At 43.2% G+C, this 20,772-nt stretch overlaps 1 protein-coding gene across 8 annotated transcripts in view; it reads right to left on the reverse strand.

Moving 5' to 3' along the window:
* The window catches only part of FLNB (filamin B), a 153,902-nt gene that overhangs the window by 17,535 nt on the left and 115,595 nt on the right, over positions 1–20,772 (reverse strand). For 4 of the 8 annotated variants that reach the window (XM_075938852.1, XM_075938858.1, XM_075938857.1 and 1 more), the window contains 13 exons: positions 17,983–18,150; positions 16,170–16,262; positions 15,144–15,267; positions 14,443–14,599; positions 11,337–11,526; positions 8,337–8,584; positions 6,680–6,754; positions 5,831–5,933; positions 4,096–4,236; positions 3,265–3,393; positions 2,446–2,619; positions 1,515–1,673; positions 947–1,150 (listed from right to left, as the gene is read on the reverse strand). In XM_075938852.1, the coding sequence (XP_075794967.1) occupies positions 947–1,150; positions 1,515–1,673; positions 2,446–2,619; positions 3,265–3,393; positions 4,096–4,236; positions 5,831–5,933; positions 6,680–6,754; positions 8,337–8,584; positions 11,337–11,526; positions 14,443–14,599; positions 15,144–15,267; positions 16,170–16,262; positions 17,983–18,150 (1,965 nt within the window). The remainder of the gene's footprint in view (positions 1–946; positions 1,151–1,514; positions 1,674–2,445; positions 2,620–3,264; positions 3,394–4,095; positions 4,237–5,830; positions 5,934–6,679; positions 6,755–8,336; positions 8,585–11,336; positions 11,527–14,442; positions 14,600–15,143; positions 15,268–16,169; positions 16,263–17,982; positions 18,151–20,772) is intronic. The other 4 variants (XM_075938853.1, XM_075938855.1, XM_075938854.1 and 1 more) reach the window with 4 other exon arrangements.

Below are 20,772 nucleotides of genomic sequence, written 5' to 3' on the forward strand. Positions count from 1 at the left end.
TTTCAGGTAAAATTCTTGAATCCCATGTCAAACTGGCAGTTTCACAAAAGTCAGGAAAATATGGCTCTGGCAGCACATCGAGGATCCCCCCGATGCTGCACCCCCGTAGCAGCAAGATTAGACTCCACCAGCCAGTAGAATAGAGAGTTTATTGCTTCTCCAGGATACAGCACAGCATAGACGTGATGTGGACATAAGGAGTCAGAGGCTGGCAGCCCTAGACCCCTTGAGGGGCCTATGCACCTCTACCCCAACTCCTAGCACTCAGTCTCTTTTCAGTTTTTCTGCAGAAAAACTCCCTCGCTCACAGGCCCTGCCCCCGAGCCAAAGATGCGTCTCCACCTCCCTTCTTGTGTCTCCCGCCCTGGGAAGAGCAGTGTTATTTGCTCAGGCTGTGACTAGGTGTCTGAGTCAATGCACATATGGGTGAGTCAGTGGGAATCCCATCACAGGGCAGGCAAACCCCGGGTTACAGAGCAGACAGGACCCCCACTATGTCACAATGGCTGCAAGTGCTTCTCTCCTGTTGCGAGAGGGGGCCCATAAAGAAAAATATAGGAATCCTAGATTGGAGTGGGGAGGAGTCAGGAAAGCTTCTATCAGCTATGAAATTGATTTCTTGAATCTGTTAACAGTAATACTTTAACAGGCAGAGACCGTTATTTCTTTGAAAAAAATCTTAACTTCTTTACAACCCAATAGTGCTACTAAATATTAATGCTAATTCACACTTTGCATTAGACAGCTTTGGGATTGAGGTTTATGAGTGAAGGCTGGACATCATGGATCTGGGGAAGAAGGGAGCAGCTGCATTGTGGGGAGAAGTTTTGAATGGATAATCCAAAGTGTTAGACAGGCACCATCCTGAAATGCCTGTATCTCGGGCCTCTCTCAAAGGAAAAAGTGTGCTGAAGCACTGTTCCAAAATGGCTCACATAGCACTAACCTGCATCTCTTGTATCGACAATGAAGTCGCACATTTCAAATGTACGTCCTTCTACCAAGCCACGTCCTGAAACTCTTGCTCTGCTGGCATCTCCAATCTCTGACTGAACCACCATGATGGATACAGGGCTGTTGGGCACATGACTTCCATTTTTCTTAATGCTGACAAGGTGTTCACCTACTTCTCGTGGAATGAATGAGATACCTGGCAGACAAAACAGGAATACAACAGACTGGTTTAGAGTTTTGCATACTGGTCACTCTGATTAAAACCTTTAGCACCCTGGATCAAGAAGCACAGCACCGAGGAAGCTATTAAGCCTCTTAAGTTTGCTGTATAGATTCAGATCTTGTTTATGGGGCCAACAGGGAAGATCAGGCACAAGAGAACTATAAAGGGGTGAACTGAAGGAAGTGCCAGACATTTGGACTCCATACCCATTCTGGTGCTGGCCAACATGACTGAAATATTATTTGGCAAGGAACTGGAAAGATCAACTCATCCCACAAGCTGGTGAATGACAGTTGCAAGACAGCATTTAAGTTTCCTTTTAAGAGGCTGAGCTTACCAATGTGGTTATTGGGTAATCTTTTCAGAAGACAAGGCTCATCACGACCAGACGGAGATCTAATACTAGCTGTTAAGAGGCTGAGATCAGACTCGTGAATGTCCAGCAAGAAGTCCGCAGCAGAACCAAGCTTAACTTGGGATCTTCTTCTGCCATCATCTACAGAAACACAAGAAGATTCCAGTTAGGATTATGGTTGCTTAGCTTTATCATGCTGCCTAAGATGGGAGGCCCACATACTGTTCCTGATGGAGAAAATGTCAAGTATACCCTGCCTTGTTTGCGGATAACACTCAAGTGCTTTGAAATCATTGGCTATATGGTACCAGGTGGTACTAGATCCATAAAGATGTACCAGGAAAGTAACTGGTACAGAAGACCGTCAGTCTTATTGGTTTGTATGGTCCTTCTACTTCATCATTTCTACTACAGTTGTCTGGGATAAGAGCATCTAGAATTCTATCCCATGAAATGGTAAATACAGAAGATTAAGTTATGATGACACTTAAGAGTTGCCAAGTTTGACTGAAAGAACACCACTGAATAAAGCTGTTCCATGTCACAAGGTAGCTGCAAATGGAGGCACAGAGGTTTGTTTCAACTTAGAAAACCTGCAGACCTCACCCTAAGGCATTCTGAGCAGGTGAGAGTCTTGAGGTCATTTGGCTTTGCCTCTCATCCCATGCTCTATCACAGCAGTTTAGCTAGCACAAGGGCAGTTTTGCTATATGTAGCAGAGTATGCGATTAGGTTACTAGTCCTAGAGGTTAATTCACAAGGCTAATGTGTAGACTTCACTGATTTAACATAACACTGGCTGCCTCACCCAGACTGCAGGCCAGAAGGTCATCGTTTAATTTAAATGTTACAGTTACAGTTAAAAGGCAGTTTGGAACAGTTAATTACTGGGTCAAAACAGTTTTCTTCATACCTGTGATCTTGGCAGTGAATGGGCTCCCTGGGATATGCTTGTCATTATACTTAACCAGTATACTGTAGTCTCCAGGTAGGGTTGGCAAATAAGTGACTGTGCAAGTGCCATCTTTGTTATCAATGCAGCTAATTTCTGCTTTTGAAGGTCCTTCAATAGCCAGATCCAGTCCACCTGTAGAGAAAGTAGTAATATTCTAATGTAATAACCTTTAAATACAATTTAAAAAGGACAAGCTATCTGTAAAGGTACCAGCTAAATACTAGGTGACAAATCTATTAAGTTTGATTTCACTGTTCATTTTTATCCACACAGGAAGAATTTTAGCAGACAAGCCATTTGCTTCCACTAGAAGCATGCTGAGAAGGCCTGACAGGAGGATTCAATCTATTACAGTCAATTCATGAAACTTTGGAAAGTAAGTGTTTCATGAATCACATATTGTAGAGTCAGTTTACTGGCTAATGAATCTTTCCCCCAATTAAGCCAAGTTTATTATTCCAGGAATCCAAGTCTGAAATACTATATCACCACTTCCTGTATGGTAGTGCTCTTACTCTATGTAAGAGTTAGAAATTTAGAAAAAGGGTTAGGCATAAACAAAGTGCACTCATGTCAGCATTTATAGACTCTCCAGCTAACAAAGTTAGAGAAAAGTTACTCAAAAGTTATCCTCAGCAAGTTAGAACATCCCTTAGTTTATGGCTTAAGTTCAATTATGTATACAGACTACATTGTGCTTGAAAGTACTTCAGGCTTCTTTGAAGAGAATTTGAGTTGATTAAAACAAGATTTTATCATCTGTCTTTAAGAACTCACCCTCTCCAGCATCTTCTGTAACAATGGTAAAAGTTGCTGGCTTATTTGCTATCCCATAAATGAGACCAGGTCCATAGGCAGACACATTTCCACTGTTTGGATAGTTTACATAAAACTGTAGTGGGCTCTCTGCAGATGATTTAAGAAATAAAACCAGACAAAAAAATTAACAAAACCACATTTGGGTGTTTAGACGCATTGGATGTTTATTCAATGATTTACTAAGATCTTAGCGTTCTAGTGTTATGTTTGTCATACATAGTTTCTTGGAACCTTCCTTTTACTATTACATAAATATTGGCAATTCTTCTACAAACCAAGAAGTTGCAACAAATACTTCAGCCTTTTCTCTCCAGCTCTCAAACACATTAGCTCATTCTGAACCAGGATGGGAGACTTGTTAGCAAGTCTTAACTGTCACCACACCTGCATCTGCCACAAATGCCATTTTACACAGGCACATTTTATTAATTATGGCTTATGCCTCTTGTGTGTAAGTAACAAAAAGTCTCATACATAATACCTAGTATCAAAAACCGAAGTTGCTAAATCAGTCTTTTACTCCTAACTGTTTGAGAAGCTCTCCTGCCTCCATTTACTCACACTAGTTTACTGAAACAAGCTAAACCATTTGCATAGTAAATGCCAGGGAACTGCTACAGGATGAAGTGAGTACATCTGAAACTGAGTTAGGCAGTCTGCTGGTTATATAGTGCTAGTTTAAAAAAAAAAAAAAAAAAAAAAAAAAAAAAAACACACCCTGAGAAGATTCCCAATTCTACACTGACAGTTTGTCTCCCAATGCAAAAGTGTCTCAAGCTAGACACTCACCTGGAATATGGTTTCCAATATATTTTATGTGCATTTCATGCAGCCCAAATTCAGTAGGAGCGTATCGCACTGTTACAGTGCCATCTTTGTTATCCACAATTTCTGGTGTAGCAGTTTTTCCTGATGGCATATGAACTTCACCTAGGGAAGGCAATTTTAGAGTTAACAGGAACTGAAATAGTGAATGCATGCCCTCCCACCTCCTTTGAACAGTCAAGTAAGCCATTTTAAACCCCAGGCATTTCAGATGCTTAAGTTACTTGCCCCCAAGTGCAAATGGAAGGCTAAGAATACCAAATGTTTATACTTGGCTTCTACACTGTATTTGTATAGCTGACATGGTGAACAGCCTACTGATGTACCGTATTTTCCGGCGTATAGGGCGACTGGGCGTATAAGAGGACCCCCTATTTTTTTAATTAAAAGATAGGGTTTCATCTTATACCCCAGCGCCCCTCCGCCTCCTTTGCTCCCGGTGTCCCTGGTCTGCTGGAGATGGTCCCCAGCAGACCAGAGGCACCGGGAGCAAAGCCGCAGCAGCTTTGAAAGCCTCGGGGGAAGCCGGCGGCGGGGCCCCTCCGCGGCTTTCAAAGCCGTGGAGGGGCTCCGGCAGGGGGGCATCCCAGGCGCGCCTGGGATGTATACCCAGCGTACAAGACGACCCCCAATTTTTGGGGGATGTTTTTTAACATCAGAGGTCGTCTTGTATGCCGGAATATACGGTAACACAAGTTTATATTGGCCAAATGATCAATTCAGTAAAGATAATGGGAAAGCTCCTTACAAAGTGATTATGTGCACCTTAGGAAACCACTTGGGTAACAGTGAAATACTGAGTTGAAGTACAAGTAGGTGCATAAAAAAACAAATGCAATAAACACAGATGCCTGGCCTATAATGTATGTGGTAGGGAACAGCAGAGATGGAACTTTAGGCACCATCCCTCTAGAAAACCGTTTTATTATAGTTTGTGGCAGCCCCCTGAAATGCTGTGTTGGTAGAAGAGACACTAATTCCAATCTTCAAACTAATAGATGGTCAGCTACTGAGGCTGCACAAAAGGCCCAGAATCTCTGGACTATGATCATCTACAGCATTCATGCTGGAGTTCGCTTGATCAAATGCATTACAGTTTTAGCAGCAATATAGAAGACAGACACATCCAGAGCCCCTGAATGGGAAAAGTATCATCTCAGCTTAAGACTAAGTGCCAAAAGTTGCCTTACTGAATTCAGAATGTATTTCACACACACACACACACACACACACACACACACACACACACACATTAAATACTTATATGCAAATAACTAAAACTCAAGTTAATTATAGGTTGAACCTCTGTAGTCCAGCAATAAAATCATGCCCGACCATGGATAGTTATCCAGATGTCCATTTATGGTTGTGGCAAACTTTCCTGCAGTCCCCAGAGTTTGTTTACAGTCACCAGTCCTGGCTCTCAATGTTCTGTGGTGTATTTAGCTCTAATTTACCCTTAAATGCCTTCAAGGGCCTAATAAGTGTTGGTAACGCTGCTAGACAATATTAACCTCCTGTGGTTTGGCAAATGCTCTGGTTCGGCAACAGTCAAGTCTCAAGGGTGCCGGACTAGAGAGGTTCAACTGTATTTAGCATGCCAAGATATTTGATACAAATGTAAATGGTGTGGAAAATTGCAAGTGCCCAAGTGTGCAGTCAAAAAGCAAGGCAGCTCATTGTACTATGAAGTGTTTACCTGTTATTTCTCCCTTCCTTACACCCCAGGGTATAACTATATCAAAGGGCTTAAATCCCACACCATTCATGTCACCAGCAGGAACATAAGGTTCTTCTGTGACCTAAAGAAACAAAAAGCTGTCATTTTACAGGAACGGAGCAAATACATAACAGTTGCTATTTGCTTAGACCAAAAAGAGAATTTGATCGGTGTGCATTAAACACTGTAAAAACGAATCAACTATAGAACTTGGCCTAACTAGACAGCAGCCCCATTAAGCATCCCTTGATGTCCCCAAGCTTAATATTGACCCAACTGCCAAACATTCAAAAATAAAATCTCAGCAAGTTTAAAAGTAAAAATGGAATGCCAGTGAAGACAGACAAATTTAGCACACACAAGATGCAACATGGTTCCATCTGAGAGAAGAGTTTTAGTTGCTCAAAGCCTGGAACAAAAGTTTTGTTTTTTCTTAGAATGGTAGAATGATTGCAATGTAAGCAACAGCAAATTTTTGCCTAAAGAAATACAAGTTTCACAATGCAGTTTTAGACTCAAGACACGGTTTACCATTTTACTGGGAAAACTTTGTGTGAACCTATACTGCAAGGCTGAATTTGCCAGTGTTAAGTTACAGAAATAGCCATAAGTGGACACTGTTCCTCTTCAGATTTAAGCTACTGTAACATCTCATTGGGCGAGTCCCTTTAAGCAGCAAAGAAACAGATCTGCATGAAGTCTGAATCCCGAACACACATTTGATCAGCTGGAAAGCGATGAACAAACAACCAGAAAGACCAAGCAGTCCCAAGCAGCAGCATGTCATTTCTGAAATGAAATGTGAAGGAAGAGTAAAAAATTGTGTACCCAGGGACGGAATCCAGGGGGACATGCGCTTACGGGCTCCTGCGACATTACTGCAACTTCGTCTGCATCCGAAGCCTAGTCAGTGGCAAATGCAGGTTATTTGGATATCAAGTGCCAAGGAATTAATACTTTAGCTAGTACATAACACTTAAATTGTTACTTTATGGGCATTTCTCCACCCTTGAAACTTTCCACCCAGTTCTCTAGTGGCACCTCACCAGGAGACATTGAGCTGGAGGATCTGACTGATCAACTAATGACAGCTGCTTAATGAATGGGTTTTCCTAACACAGGTTTGGGGTGACGACTTCATGACACCCAGTCTGGTTCTCCTCCCCATACATGCAGACAGGATGACTGGCAAACTCAAGTCATTCCTACTTAAAGCAAACAGAAATCCCAATTGTCACAATAGGCAACACCACTTCAGTTGGGGTTGTGCCACTGATCTTGCTTTGCTCGTTTGCATCACTGCAGATGCTTGTTGCACTGAAACAAGGAGGCTTTAAGAGACAATTATTGCTCTTTGGTATTGAGAACAGCAACTCCTTGCATCAACCTCACAAGTGCATTAGTACATCAAGATGACTGGAACAAGGCTTGATGGCCTCATGAGTGGTTTCCTGTGGAACGTTTCGAGTGGCTGCGAGGGAAGCCACTTCAAGGAAGCATCTTCCAGGACTACAGTAAACTATCTGCAAAGAGTTAGCTAATGTAAGTCACAGAAGACTAGGGCTTTGAAAGGCAGCACTGGGAAGCATGCTGGGAAGTTAAAGATTAGCAATGATGCAATGGATCGTATCTATAGCCAGCCATTTTTACTCGCTGTTCACTGAGCTGTTTAAGCCCTTTTATCCCAAATAGAGTGATTTAGTGATGAGGGGAGTGAGGCAACATGCTCCTGTAACAAGACTTTTTCATGATACTGAGAAAAGTGTTGAGACATGTCCTGTTCTATATAGAAACACTGCACCACCACTATTTAAGCACTGAAAAAGTGTAGTCAAGTTTGTTATGCTGACACAAGATAATGCTATGCACACAGCTTGTCTTTTTAAGCTGACCTTTGTACTCAAGGCTATTTCTAAGCCATCTACAGCCAAGGGCTTCTTTGGTGAGTTACCACTGAAGGCCTGTCAAGAGTGTCAGAGGCCTCCTTATGTAATAGGCAAAGTAAGGCCAAGCATGGCCATGTATAAGTGGGTAGTTGCTAAGAAAAAAAGTGGGACCTGACTTCAGATTAGTGAAGACATTTAGCAGGCAATTGTGCCAAGTGTTTGGAAGAGTGAGCACGGTATGTTCTACTACATCATATTTAATATATTTGTATTTACAATGAAGGTAAATTATAGCTAAACTGACAAGTCAAATGATACACATGTAGCGGAGTGTACAGCACTGCAATGCGACTTTTAAATCCATGGATTTAAGAATTCAGTCAAAGTAGGAGATGAAAGCTTTAAAATGAAGATCAAAATCTGTCCAAAGACTTTCCTTGTACCATATCAGTCACCATGGTATCATGCACCAGTTGTACTGTAAATATTTGTATATACACAGATGTAATAAGAGTTCAGATATTTTCTGCCAGACTGAGAACTACAGATAAATTGGAAGTATGCCAGAAATAATTGGTTATTTAAAAAAAAAACCTTACCATTACAGTGAATGGGCTGTTTGGGATATCCACTCCACCAAAGCGGACATAAATCACATAGGCACCTGGCTGAGCAGCAGTGTAGAAAATGTCGTAAGTTCCATCCTCATTTTCTATAACATCTGCCTCAGCTTCTGTACCATCTGGTGTCAGCACCGTGCAGGTCACTTTACCTTTCCCTGCAGATTTAGCATCTACTACAAAACCAACTTCCTCACTAGTCTTCACAGTGGATGCAATCCCGGGACCTAGAAATCAGTTTTGGTTACAAAAACAGTTAAGTTTTTCCAATGTTTTCCTAGGAAATAGGATTAAAGCAAATACTATCAGCATATATACAGAAAGGACCCCTGTTAAGCAATGTTCCTCTAATTTTTCCAGTATATAGCATACATTGTTATCTTCACCATGAGCCTGTGCAGATGTGCACCATTAGTAAAAACGCTGCCAGCTGTGGGCACTTCCCTAATCAACTGGGCAGCATTTGAATCTCTCTTGGGTAGCCACCCAAGCATGGTCTCAGGATCAGTTTTATGGTATGAGTAGTAAGCAACCCCCCCCCCCCCCCCCCAAACATGTGTTCCAGGAATTGGTTTTCAGCTGCAAGAACCAAGTTTTAATCATACCCTTCCTCAGTTCAGTAGGTAGGCTAGGTGAGAATAGATTAAAGATTTAGGGAGAAAGACACTTGAGCCAAATGTAACTCATTTTTAACCCTTTATCAGGTGACTGCTTCACATATGGAGCAAATTGTCACTTTACCTCTGAACTACCTGATCACTGAGTGAAATAACACTTAGTTCCTTGGTATAGTCTAAGTCAAGATGTTCTAGCAACGAAATCCATTAGCAATGGCAACTGATCATCTCTGCCAAGAAATACGTTAAGGCACCATATTAAAACCCTTTCTGTATTACATACATTTGTTTGAGTAACTTGCCCATGAATAAATAGCAAAGCAGCCACAACCAATTTTAAAGATATTTAGTGTGATGATAAATATGAAGTGTAAGATTTAAAGTACATTTAAGACACACGCTTTGAAATGCAAACAATGGCATTTATCACTGAAGAATGCAATTTGTTCACAAGTACCAAAAAGCTCACAGTTTTGGTTCTTTAATATAGATCAAAAACATTGAGTGTTTCTATGGATGCCATATAGATATACATCAAATTGATCCCATATTTTAGACTCAGAAAGTTGTGTTTATTTTAAGGAATTTGATTTAAGCTGACATCTGAAGACCTTTTAATTCAAAGCTTTAGTAGTTCATACTGCTCTCAGAAATACTGAATAATTATGACTGAATCAGAAACTAGGTAGGATGACATTAAGCCAAATGCCCGCCCACCCTCCTCTCCCAATTTTGATTTAAGATCCCTACTGTGCTATTTCTTCATTTTTCATAGGAATCTATACTCATTTTAGAAGCATGAAAACGTCTCAACTGTCAAAAAACACTTTAGAAAGTGGCAGTTAAACTGTATAAGATTTTGCCATTGTTTTGGCTGAGCCTAGCACTATCTAAAAGTCCTTAGCAGTGTGTAGACTTAGATTAGACTTCTGCTAAACTGAAATGAAGTCAGTTTACTTACCAGCCAACATCCAAGTTAGAGATCCTATGCTTTTCCTGTAACTGTCATCAAAATCTGACAGTAGAGCTCTGCTTTCTGTATTCACTACAGAAATTTAAGTCCTGAAAACTGGCAGTTAGGAAGCTGCCGATCATTAAATTCAGTTCTACAGACCAACGACCGACCACCTCTCTGTGCAGGACCTAACAGGATGGGCATTGGGTGCGCCTATAATCCAAGGGGTAACAGATGTTTCCTAACAGAACAAGTCTCATTTGGATGCTAGTTCCTATACATATAGCTCTGCTAGAACTTGCATGCTGCATGCGCAAATACGCCTGCATGTTTTTAAACACTGATCAAGCAAGAACTAGCATTAGAGCATGCCATTTTAAATGGGATATTAAACAGGTGTCAAGTTATACTGTACAACTCTCACTGGCAAATAAAGACAAAGTGGGGTTTTAATCACACCTGCTTACCAGGCACAGATGTTTAGTTCTCAGTGAGATTAAAAAATGCAAGTATCAAACTTCATCTGTCTAACTTCCCTACCGTCAAAGAGGCTGCAGTTGAAGGGATTTGCCTCACCCTTTGCAGTTTCAACTTAACCCACAGAAAACAGTCCTCCCTAAGAGATGATCTTCCAGAAATCAATTAGAAATTTTGATTCTGCTCAGAATTGTGTTCTACGAATAGAGCCCTATCTGCAGATAGAAATCTAGCCGCTGAGCTACATGGCTCTATTCCCCTAAACTGCAGCCGCCAAATTGATATTAACATGGTGCTACTGTTTCAAGGGGCCAGCAGCTCCTCCTGGCCACATGGCTGTACTGCCCCCAGTGGCTTCTATGACCTGCTTCTGGTATGAGACGCTGCAGGCCTGCTGGTGAGGGTGGGAGAGAAGGGTAGAGGGGCCCATTGCCCCAGGATACAGAGCTCACCCCACCACCACTACTGTGGCAGCAGCCAGTACCATAGGCCCCTTTGAATTGCTACCAGAGCATTGCTGGGGGCATGATCTGGACAGTGCTACAGGCTGACTGTCCCTTCTGCCGGAGGCCCTGCCCCTTCCAAGGGGACAGAGCCACCCCACACATGCACACACCCCTTGCCTCAAAGTGGCTGTCAGCTCCACTGTGGTGCTGGATCTTGGGAGCAGCATCACAGTCTCATTTTGGCCATTCTAGTTCTAGAGAGCCTTGTGGATACAGATTTCTCCCACACAGGGCTCTAAAGCTATTTTGGGACCTGCAGGTAATTACACTTACTAGGGAGGGCAGCCATTTTATTTTTTGAAACTTTTGGGATCTTTCCAAGCCAGGTTTCAAAAGGTCTTTTCTGTAGCTTAGCTAGAAATATTCACATGAAAGTAAAGAGGCAAGAATACACCACTTGGAATACAATAGACTGGCTACATACCTGTGGCCAAACACTTGCTGGCATCCCCTGCTGGTGATGCACGGATTCGGTAAGGAGAAGATGGGATGTCATCACCACCATATTTAATACCAATCATATAGCGGCCTGTCTTGTCTGGCACATACGTTACTGAGTAAGTGCCATCCTTGTTGTCATGAACATCAGCTCTCTTTGGTTTCCCTTCTTGGTCCTGAGAGGCAGAAGTGAAATATTAAGCAAGTGTTTAAGTTACACATTAAAAAGTCTTAGGAAGATGGATAGAAGTCTTCCTACCTCATGTTCCAAGACTAATTATGCATCCAACCGAAGAGTAAAACTTGTCAGCCATTTTTAGAAATATGCCTGCACGTTCTTAAACACTGGAAGAAGTCAGTACCTAAACTGAGCTAGTATACCCATAGAGCAAGAATTGGCATGAAACACATGCCCTTTTAAGTGGGAAATTAAACAGGTGTCAAGTTACACTGCACAACAGTCATTAATTGGCAAACAAGTGTTTGCAAGCACCTGGTAGTAGCATCCAGCTCCAACTCTTAATCCAGCCCCTTCCAAGGCAGTTTCCAATACATCTCTTTGAACCCTGTAAGCATTTCAGTACAATAATCCTAACACATTCCACCCCATATACAAAAATTCCAATGTTGTGAAAATTAGTTATGCAGCACCTTGTTTTCAAAAATACTTAAACACTCAGCACATCACCTTACAGTTTCAAGATGGACTGCCCAGTGTAAGCTAAGTGCCATTACTGCAGTGGCTAGTCAAAAAGCATTACAAGAACTAAGGAAGTGCTTGGACTCATTGGTAGGAACAGTACTGAAGTGGAGGCATGCACAAGTTTCATATCTAAAACCAAGGTCAACACTGCATGAGATGTCTTCTTACAAAGCTGTTCTGGAATAGTACCAAACAGCCACAAAGCATGAAGTCCAGAAAACCCCAAGTGGACCCATTTATATGAAAAATGGTTCCTATTTTAGCACCTTGACAACTTACAGGAACAAGGACTTATGCCTTGCTCCTTTAGTCTTTATCATGAGTGAATGGAAGGTCACCCAAAGGTCATGATTGGGGACTGTACAGAGGATGTTTATGATAGTGTGAGCAAGTACACAACCACCTTCTGAGACTATTCTATGCAGGGACAGCCATGCTTAACTGTTACTGAATGTTAACTAGCAAAAGTTGGGAGATTAAGTATTTTCTACATGTTATGACAAAGTGGGGGGAACAGGGGGGGAAGACTGCTTGGTTTTCCAAGGGGTTGCATACAGGGGGGTGGGGCTCTGTTTCTGGTTTAACAAGGTGAGGAGAGAAGGAGTTTGTTCTTACAGGGACCATCACTCAACTGGGGACACCCCACCTCCCCATGACTGGAAACCCAGGTTGGACAGCACAGTCTGTTCGGACCAGTGGGAGGAAAATGGGCTGTACAGAGGAGATGCTTGACCTGACCACCTGAGGAGGAGAGGAGAGGTGGATAAGAGGGGCTCAGGCAACCCTGTCTACCTGGACAGAAGACAAAGGACAGGGGAAGGATACTGGAGGCTCATCTAGAAGAAAGGGGTTTCTGGACTGTGCTGAGGGAAGCCACCTGGATGCAGGGCAGACAAACATGCTGTGCTAAGGGAAGCCAGGCCCTGAGTGGTCTTATGCTGTGTTCACATGCTCACTAAACCCTCTTGTTTTATACTGGCTGAGTACATTCTGGTCTAGAGAGCTGGACTGCACTATTCCCTCCGGGAGTGGCAGACCTGGAGGTTTAGAGTGTGCGCGCTCCCTGAGGAGACCCATGGGAGAAGATGGAAGTGCTGAAAGCCATGAGTGGGTGGTCCCGTGAGTCAAAGCAGTCTAATGCTCAGAGAAAGGGGGATCCCTGCTCCCGCAGGAACCATACAAGTTGTGCCCATGCTTGACCTGTGAGTCCATGACAGTTGCTTATACTGTAATTCTGCTGTTAACAAGCCAAGCAACTGCATTATGGAGCATGAGATTTGGGTGTACGAACCCTGCAAAGATCATGAAGTGGCACATAGGTTGTGACACAATTGCTATGGCAAGGACAAATGTGCTAGTGAAGCTTACTAATAGCGGCTATAGTTTAATGGCTTTAGAACCAGGGTAACTTTTTCCTTTGCGTTCTCTATACCTTTCTCCTTCTCCACCCCCCCCACGTCCTTATCAGGTATTTGAGAGAATGAAGATTTCTTTGCAGCAAAACTTGTCGGACTTGAACGTTCCACTTGTATCAGTTTAAAGAGCTTATAACTGTAGCAGGCTCCTGGAGAGAGGCTCATTAGATGATAAACTAATCAAAGGCACAAGTGCCACAAGAGCAAAGCTGGCCCTGCTGGATCAGATAAATAGGGAGAAAAGTGTTCGTTTGGTTTTTAAACAAAGTCTGAAACAAGCAGCTTGATTTCTTGCATCAGCATGTTTGGCCTTTGGAGAAAGATGAAAAAGCTAGAAGTTTTGACTACAGCACAACTGGTCGTTTAATGCTTGGCCAGTTTTAGTTTCCAGAAGTTTGAGGGGTAGCCAAGTTAGTCTAAGTCTACACTTTTTTTTGCAGAAGAGGACACGCAAATGGAGCGCTCATTTGCATCTCTCATGCTCTCATTAGCATTTCTTCTGATCCTTTTTGCAGAAGAGTTTTTTGCAATAAAAAGCCCTGTATAGCTGAGGCCATTTGTCAAAAAACAAAAACCCTTTTGCGCAAGAGCCCATGAGCGCTCCATTTGCATTTCCTCTTCTGAAAAAATACACAGTGTAGATGTAGCCTAACAGGAAAAGTTAACAAATAGTCTGGTAGCACTTTAAAGACTAACAAAACATGCAAATGGTATCATGGACTTTCGTGGGCACAGCCCACTTCAGATGGAAGACAATTTTCAAAGAAATTTGAAATTTAGGGATCAGTATTCTGAAGTTGACTTCTCAAGTAATATCTGAATCTGAGCATCTGTTTAGCCAGAAGACACCCTTTTCAAGACTCCTGGTATTTCAGAGTGTGACAACCGATAAGATTGACAGAGTAGACCGTAAACCAGCCTAATTCCACTCAGGAACATGCAGCATTTAGGTAAGAGATTTAACAATGAATTACCGTAATCTGTACAGAGAGAAGCCCTTTTCCAGCGTCTTTAGCATCAACAGCAAACTCCACAGGTAAACTGGCTGGAACGCCATATGAACTGATGCCTGGTCCACTTGCAGTCACTTTACTGGCATCATACGTAGGAAGCACTTTTACCTTGAAAGGACTTGTTACAAGGGAACAGTGTGTTAAGTCAACATTTGCTAGTCTTTACAGTAGGTACTGTCATTCAAGACAACACCCACACGTGCTTAAATCCCACTTCTACAATATACTCTTGAATCGAGACCCAAGACTTGACACTAGTTTGAAGGCATTGAAACATTGAAACGGAAATGCTGTAGTTTAAGAGTTCATTTATCCTGGCTTGCAGATGCCATTGCACAATGTCTTCTTACTATTTCCTCCAAGTACCAGAAGACCAATATCCAGCAATACAAGATTAAACAGAGGCCACCCGATAACCTTACTGCTATGGTCTGGGAAGCAAATATCAAGTCAAGTCTAACACTAAGCAAGTTTAAAAATGCATCATGGCTCTTGGGATCACGAACTGGAAAAACACCTCTTGAACTACATTGGCTTACAAGGAAGCATGGAAACTGAAAGCAGTCTGTTCAAGTTACGAAAGCTACCCCTGTTCAGAACATGAATTCTGCTAGTTAGGTAGGTGGCTTGTTGTGGAAAAAGTGGATGCTGTGTTAGCCTACCTGCGAGGAATCTCTTCATCTCCATATTTGACAGAGACTGCATGTGGACCCTCCTGCATAGGTGTGTACGTTACTGTGTGCGTGCCATCTCCATTGTCGATCACGTGAACAGGCTCTGCCATTCCTAGAACAAAGAGAGACCTTTTTTCCTCCAACAGCACTAATCAAACCCCCATCCTATTGAAACAGCAAAATTGCATTGGCCATTTTGTTGCCTAAAGCTTCATGTGCTGCTATTGATTTAAAGCCTTACACAAATCTCACATAAGCCTCTAAGAACGAGTGCACTGTGTAGATACTAAGAGATACTTTCCAGCATTTTTTTGTTTGAGCGGGGGTCAAAGATAAACTTTGCATCCCACCAGCCCTTTAGGCCTTTTGCTGACTACACCAGCAATAGCCACCAGAACGCTTCCTGAAATTGTCTGCAAAGGCAAGCTAAGGTTCTTGAAAGGCATGCTAAGGGCAATTTGAGCCTACCATTAACTGAAGCACATCTGAAGAGCTTTACAAAAAAGGAAAGATTATAGCTGAACTGTCATTGATAGTGTGTATTTCTATCAATGGAATACACAGCACACCCAGTTCAATGCGAAAGCATGTTAGTATCAGACAGTGATTTTTGTCTCATGCTCCCTCAGTGTATCTAGAAAAAAGTTCTAATGCCCAGAGAGATCATTTGAACCAAGATAAATATTTAAGGAAAGCAGGTAGTCCCAAAAAAAGGCTTCATGTTAAGATACTGGAGAAAAAAAGAAAAACAAACAAAAAAAAAAAACGAAGAAGCCAGACCCGAATTGTTTCAAGTTATTTTACTGCAGTTACAGCAAGTTTCTTAGCAAGCAAGCAAATCAGTTCAAATCACACATGGCAAGACAAGCTATATTTATGATAATTATGGTAATGCTTTAATGTAAATCTAGTAATTCAGCAGCTATAAAGGAAGTTAGTTGCCATGCAAAGCAAGTTATTTTTGCAGCTGGATTTTTGCTTGGGTGCCATCAGCAGTTAGTGAAAAATGCAAACCTGTCTTATTAGCTTCCCCCTGTGGGTCACCTTTAAAGAACTCTGAAATCGCTTTCAATGGACTGCGCCATGCCTGGGAATCCGTTTCATCAGCTAGAATTAGATAACTGTTATTTGACGGGTACTCATTTCAAGTTATGGCTCATCTTGGTCCTGCCGTGAGGGCAGGGGACTAGACTCAATGATCTCTTGAGTATCATTTCTAGTATCTTCCCTTATGAAACAAGAGATTAGAGGCTTGTATGATCAGCAGAGATCACTCAGCAAGCTAATGACCCCAGTCAAATTCTTCTAGCACTGATCAGATGTTTGTCAGCTCAGCGCAGCAGCCTTGTAAATTTAAATGAAGCGGTGATTATTTAAATCGTTGCTTCATTTTCCTATGCCTGGTAGTCTAATCTACATGCCTGTGGCGACAGAGGCATGTAGTCTAGACGTACCCTTAGCTTCTTGCCTGTCTTAGCACCATGAATTCTGCATATTCAAACGTTTGACAAATTTAGTTGCTGAAAAGCTAGTATTAACATGTGAGTCTCAGCAGTCTAGTCAAGCTAGGCAGGCATTCCAAGAGTACTCAAGATTTCTCAGGATGCTTCCCAATGAGAGCCATCTTTGATTTTAAAAAAGGGGTGTTTGGTTAAAAAAAAAGGCAAAAAAGACAAGCATGCTGAGCATATCAAAGGAGAGTAAACCTAAAGGGTAGGAGAGAAACTACCTACCATCCCTTAGATTTAGCTACTGGTACTTGGAATTGCAAGACAAAGCTTTTGCCCTTTCAATGAAAGGGCATGTGTGTTCTGTCTGGGGACCTGTGGCAGACTGAATTGGTATAGAGGTGGCAACACAAAAGGAAGGTACAGTCTTAATGTTACACACCAGAGCACTGCTTCTTAGCATCTTGGCCTTGGAGTTTTGAGATCTGCTAAAAGCTCTCCCCTTGACAGATCTGATTGTTCATGAAGAAAAAAAACGTGTAGTAAAATTCAGGTCAGAAGTTTATGGCATCTCACCTTTCAAAGGCCAGGCAAAGAAGGATCACTCCCTTAATGTTTACCTCCTGAAATGTTAGCTTGAACAAGGGCTTCCTCTTGGACATTGCAGACCCTCTGTTTCCTCCCAGGTTTGAGCCTCAAGATCTATTTTAATTTTAGCAGTGCAATAATTTCTCAGGAGAGCACAATTCTAGTATTTATAGAAAAAGTTTGGCAATGGGGCTAGTCCTTAGTTATCGCCGAGAGGTTTGAGACAGTTAGCTATTCACAGGCTCAGATTAACCCATGTAGACTCAACACCTACCACACCACCCCATCTCAAGATGTGTTGCAGCAGGCCAAACTGGTGTGGCACTGAAGTGCTGCAATGCCACACTCAGTTTGGTCTACGCCACATGAGAGCAGGATGGGCAACAAGAATCCTGAGAGGGGGAATTACCAAATAGCAAGGCAAGTCTTGGATGAACAGGATGTCTGCCCCATGCACATCCCATCAGTTTGGTCAGGGTAAGGAGGTGGCTAGAGGAGTATCATGGGGGAGGAGATATGGATGGGGTAGACGTGCTTTGCTTAATAGCTCTCATTCATGTTGCTTAGGGCTAGTAGCAGCATCCAGGACAGAGAGAACAGGGTCCCAGCGCTGCTCAGGTTTGGCTGAACCTCTCAAATTTGGCCTGGTTACCCTGTTGGAGAAGTGAAGACGTTCTCCCTACCCCCCCCCCCCCCAACTACTGTGCAAGGCCCCACAATTCTTCAATCCAGCATTACCTGCAAAATATAAAGGTAGGCATATCAAAGTAAGGTAGTGCCAGGGTTCTTACCTCTGGGTCCTTCCACCATAACTTCAAGGGGTGCTGTCCCAGCCTTACTGGTGTCCACAGTAAAGGACTGTGGGATTTTGGCTCGAACTGCTGTTCCAAGACCAGGACCTGCAACTTTTACCTTGCATGGGTCGACAACATCTTTCACAGGAACTTTAAAGGGACTGCCTGTTAAACAGAAGCATAGACAAATGGCAGTTTTTAAAGTTTTAAGTAAACACAAGCCCACTGTAGCCTCCTGCCACCATCTTTTGAACCCCTTATACTTAGAGCAGTGATCTTCAACCTTTTTACACCCAAGATCACTTTTTAAGTCACAGAACAGGCTAAGATCTACCGCCCCGCCCCTTCCTTGAAGCTCCGCCCTCTATTCTCCTCCTGTCCATCACTTGCTATCCCCAGCCCTCACTCACACACGGAAACAGTTTTTAAATTATGCAATATATAAAATTAAAATCACGTGCTTATAGTTACAAAATAAGTTGTCTGTTTTTTATTCTTGATATTTAAATCTAAAGTGAAGCATTTATAATTATACATTTTGTGGAACAGTTCTGCGGTTGGGGGCAGGGGAGAGGGAACATGGTGTTGGGAGGGAGAGGACAGGGTTCTGCAGCAGGGGACAGAGTGCCAGTGGGGACAGGTTTCTAGTGGGGACAGAGTTCAGGGAGTAGGGATGGGAATAGGGACAGCGTTCTGTGGCTGGGGACAGGGGAGTGGGGACAGCATTCGGGGAGTGGGGACGGCGTTCTGTAGCTGGGACAGGGGAGTGGGGACAGTTCTGTGGCTGGGGAATGGGGGCTGGGGAGCGGGATCTGGGTTGTCAGTGGAGATAGAGGGTCCCCTGCATCTGCCTCCTCCCAGGATCTCCCCCCCCCCCCCCCCCCCCGAGGGAAACCAGCAGGTGCCTGCCCAGGGGCTGACCCCCACCCTCCCCTGCAGCGCAGGGAAGCCCCACATGTGCTTGCCCGCCCAGGGGGCCAATCCCTCCCCCAGCACAGGGCAGAACCCCCAGCGTGTGCCAGGAAACCCAGCGCGCGTGCCTCCCCCGTGGCTGACTCGCCCCTCCTGTGTAGTGCAGGGAACCAATGCTCCCTCCTGCAGCGCACCCAGTAGAGCAGCTAGCGCACTTCCGGAATCACTGGAAGTGGTGCTAAGCTGCAGGACTTCTGTCCATCCCCGGGAAGCCGACACTACCTACCTCCCGTGAAAATGGAGGTAGTGGGGCTTCTCAGGGTTGGGAGGGAAATGGGGGCGGGGCAGACAGGACACCTCGCAATCGACCAGTTGATCGTGATCTACCTGTTGGTGACCATGGTCTTAAGAGTATTTCCTTCCAAAATCAAGGGTGAAGGATTGCTTTTTATTTTTAGGTGTAGCAAAAACTAAATCTGCACTTCAGTCATGGACTCCAACATTGATGGCTTCAGAATAGACTGGACAAAAGCCGGTCAAAAATAGCCCAGGTTTATTTGGTCCTGCTTAAGCATAGGGGCTGAACTAAATGGCATTTCATCTTCCCTACATGTTTAGGGATCTGATTAAAACCATTCCTGAATTGGGGGATTGTGTTCCCTTAAAGATACACACGTCTGGGGTGGAGCATTTTCAGTTTATTCGCATTTGATCAAGGAAAGTATCTAAGTTAAGTGCTCAAAAAAGCCTTTTTAAAAAAAGGTAATAAAGTCAAGCTTCAAGGCTCTGTAAAAGTCAAGGGGTTGTTCCTATGGCCATAAGCAAGCCAAAGATGCTTCGTATCTGAAAAAAAGACAAATCAGTCTAATTTTTAAGGGAGGCTAACTTAACAAAATGTTACTACCAATGAGAACCAGTTTGCTTTTGCATCGTTTTTCAAAATCTGTACCAGTTTATAAAACAAAAATAATAATTAGAAGCAAAAATTGACCTACTCCCAACTACAAAGGCAGTGAGTTTCAACACTGCCATCTAGCCACTTTAAGGTTCAGGACATGTCATTTCTGCTTTTGCAGCATTCAGTAGGTTTTACCCTGGCAGCTCCTATCCCTATCCATATGACTGGGCCAAAAGTATATTCCTGTTGATAACACAACAAATAAGCACTTGAAGCCACTGAAGTTTGGTTCGTTACAAGCACAGGAAAGCAAGATGTGGGCAGAAGGGACCTCTACACCCCAGAAGAGGGAGGGCCTTGTACAGAAGGGCTGGGGCCTGTGGCAGTCAGCCCTTAGAGCAGCCCAGACCGCAGTGTGCCCCCTTCCTCCTGCCTCCCTCAGTGCGGCTCCTCACAGCTCTAACAGCAATTCAAAGGGGCCCTAGGCTGCTGCCAGGAGCTCCTGCCTCCTTCGAATCACAGGACTGCAAGGCCCTTCTCCCCCTCCTATCCCAAATCGGTAGTCCTGCAATTACCTAGCTTTCTGCCAGTGACAAGAAATCGTATCACCAGTGGTGTTACCCCAGGAATACCTGGCTCATTTAAGAGGCAGTCATTTTTAAGATACCCTATTTGCTTGTTTGCTCAAATTAAGGGCTTCATACAGATCCAATTTTGTAGGCTATTATGCTTCTGGGCTTGCTGTGCAGTATAACCTGCAGTACCCAGACAGCATAAAGTTAGATTACATGTCAGTATTTCCTTTGAATTTCCATGGTGTTTTCACAAGTTTGACCATTTGCTGGCAAAATGCTATACAGCTGCGCAGAAGTAACAAGTGTTCCAAAAGCAGAGCTGTATTAGGCACTCAACCAAGAAAGAGGGTTATACTACGTAGATTTAACTGCCGGAAATAAAAGAGAAGGATAAAAAAAACC

The sequence above is a fragment of the Pelodiscus sinensis genome, chromosome 11, assembly GCF_049634645.1.
Source record: "Pelodiscus sinensis isolate JC-2024 chromosome 11, ASM4963464v1, whole genome shotgun sequence".
In the NCBI taxonomy this organism is placed as follows: domain Eukaryota; kingdom Metazoa; phylum Chordata; order Testudines; family Trionychidae; genus Pelodiscus; species Pelodiscus sinensis.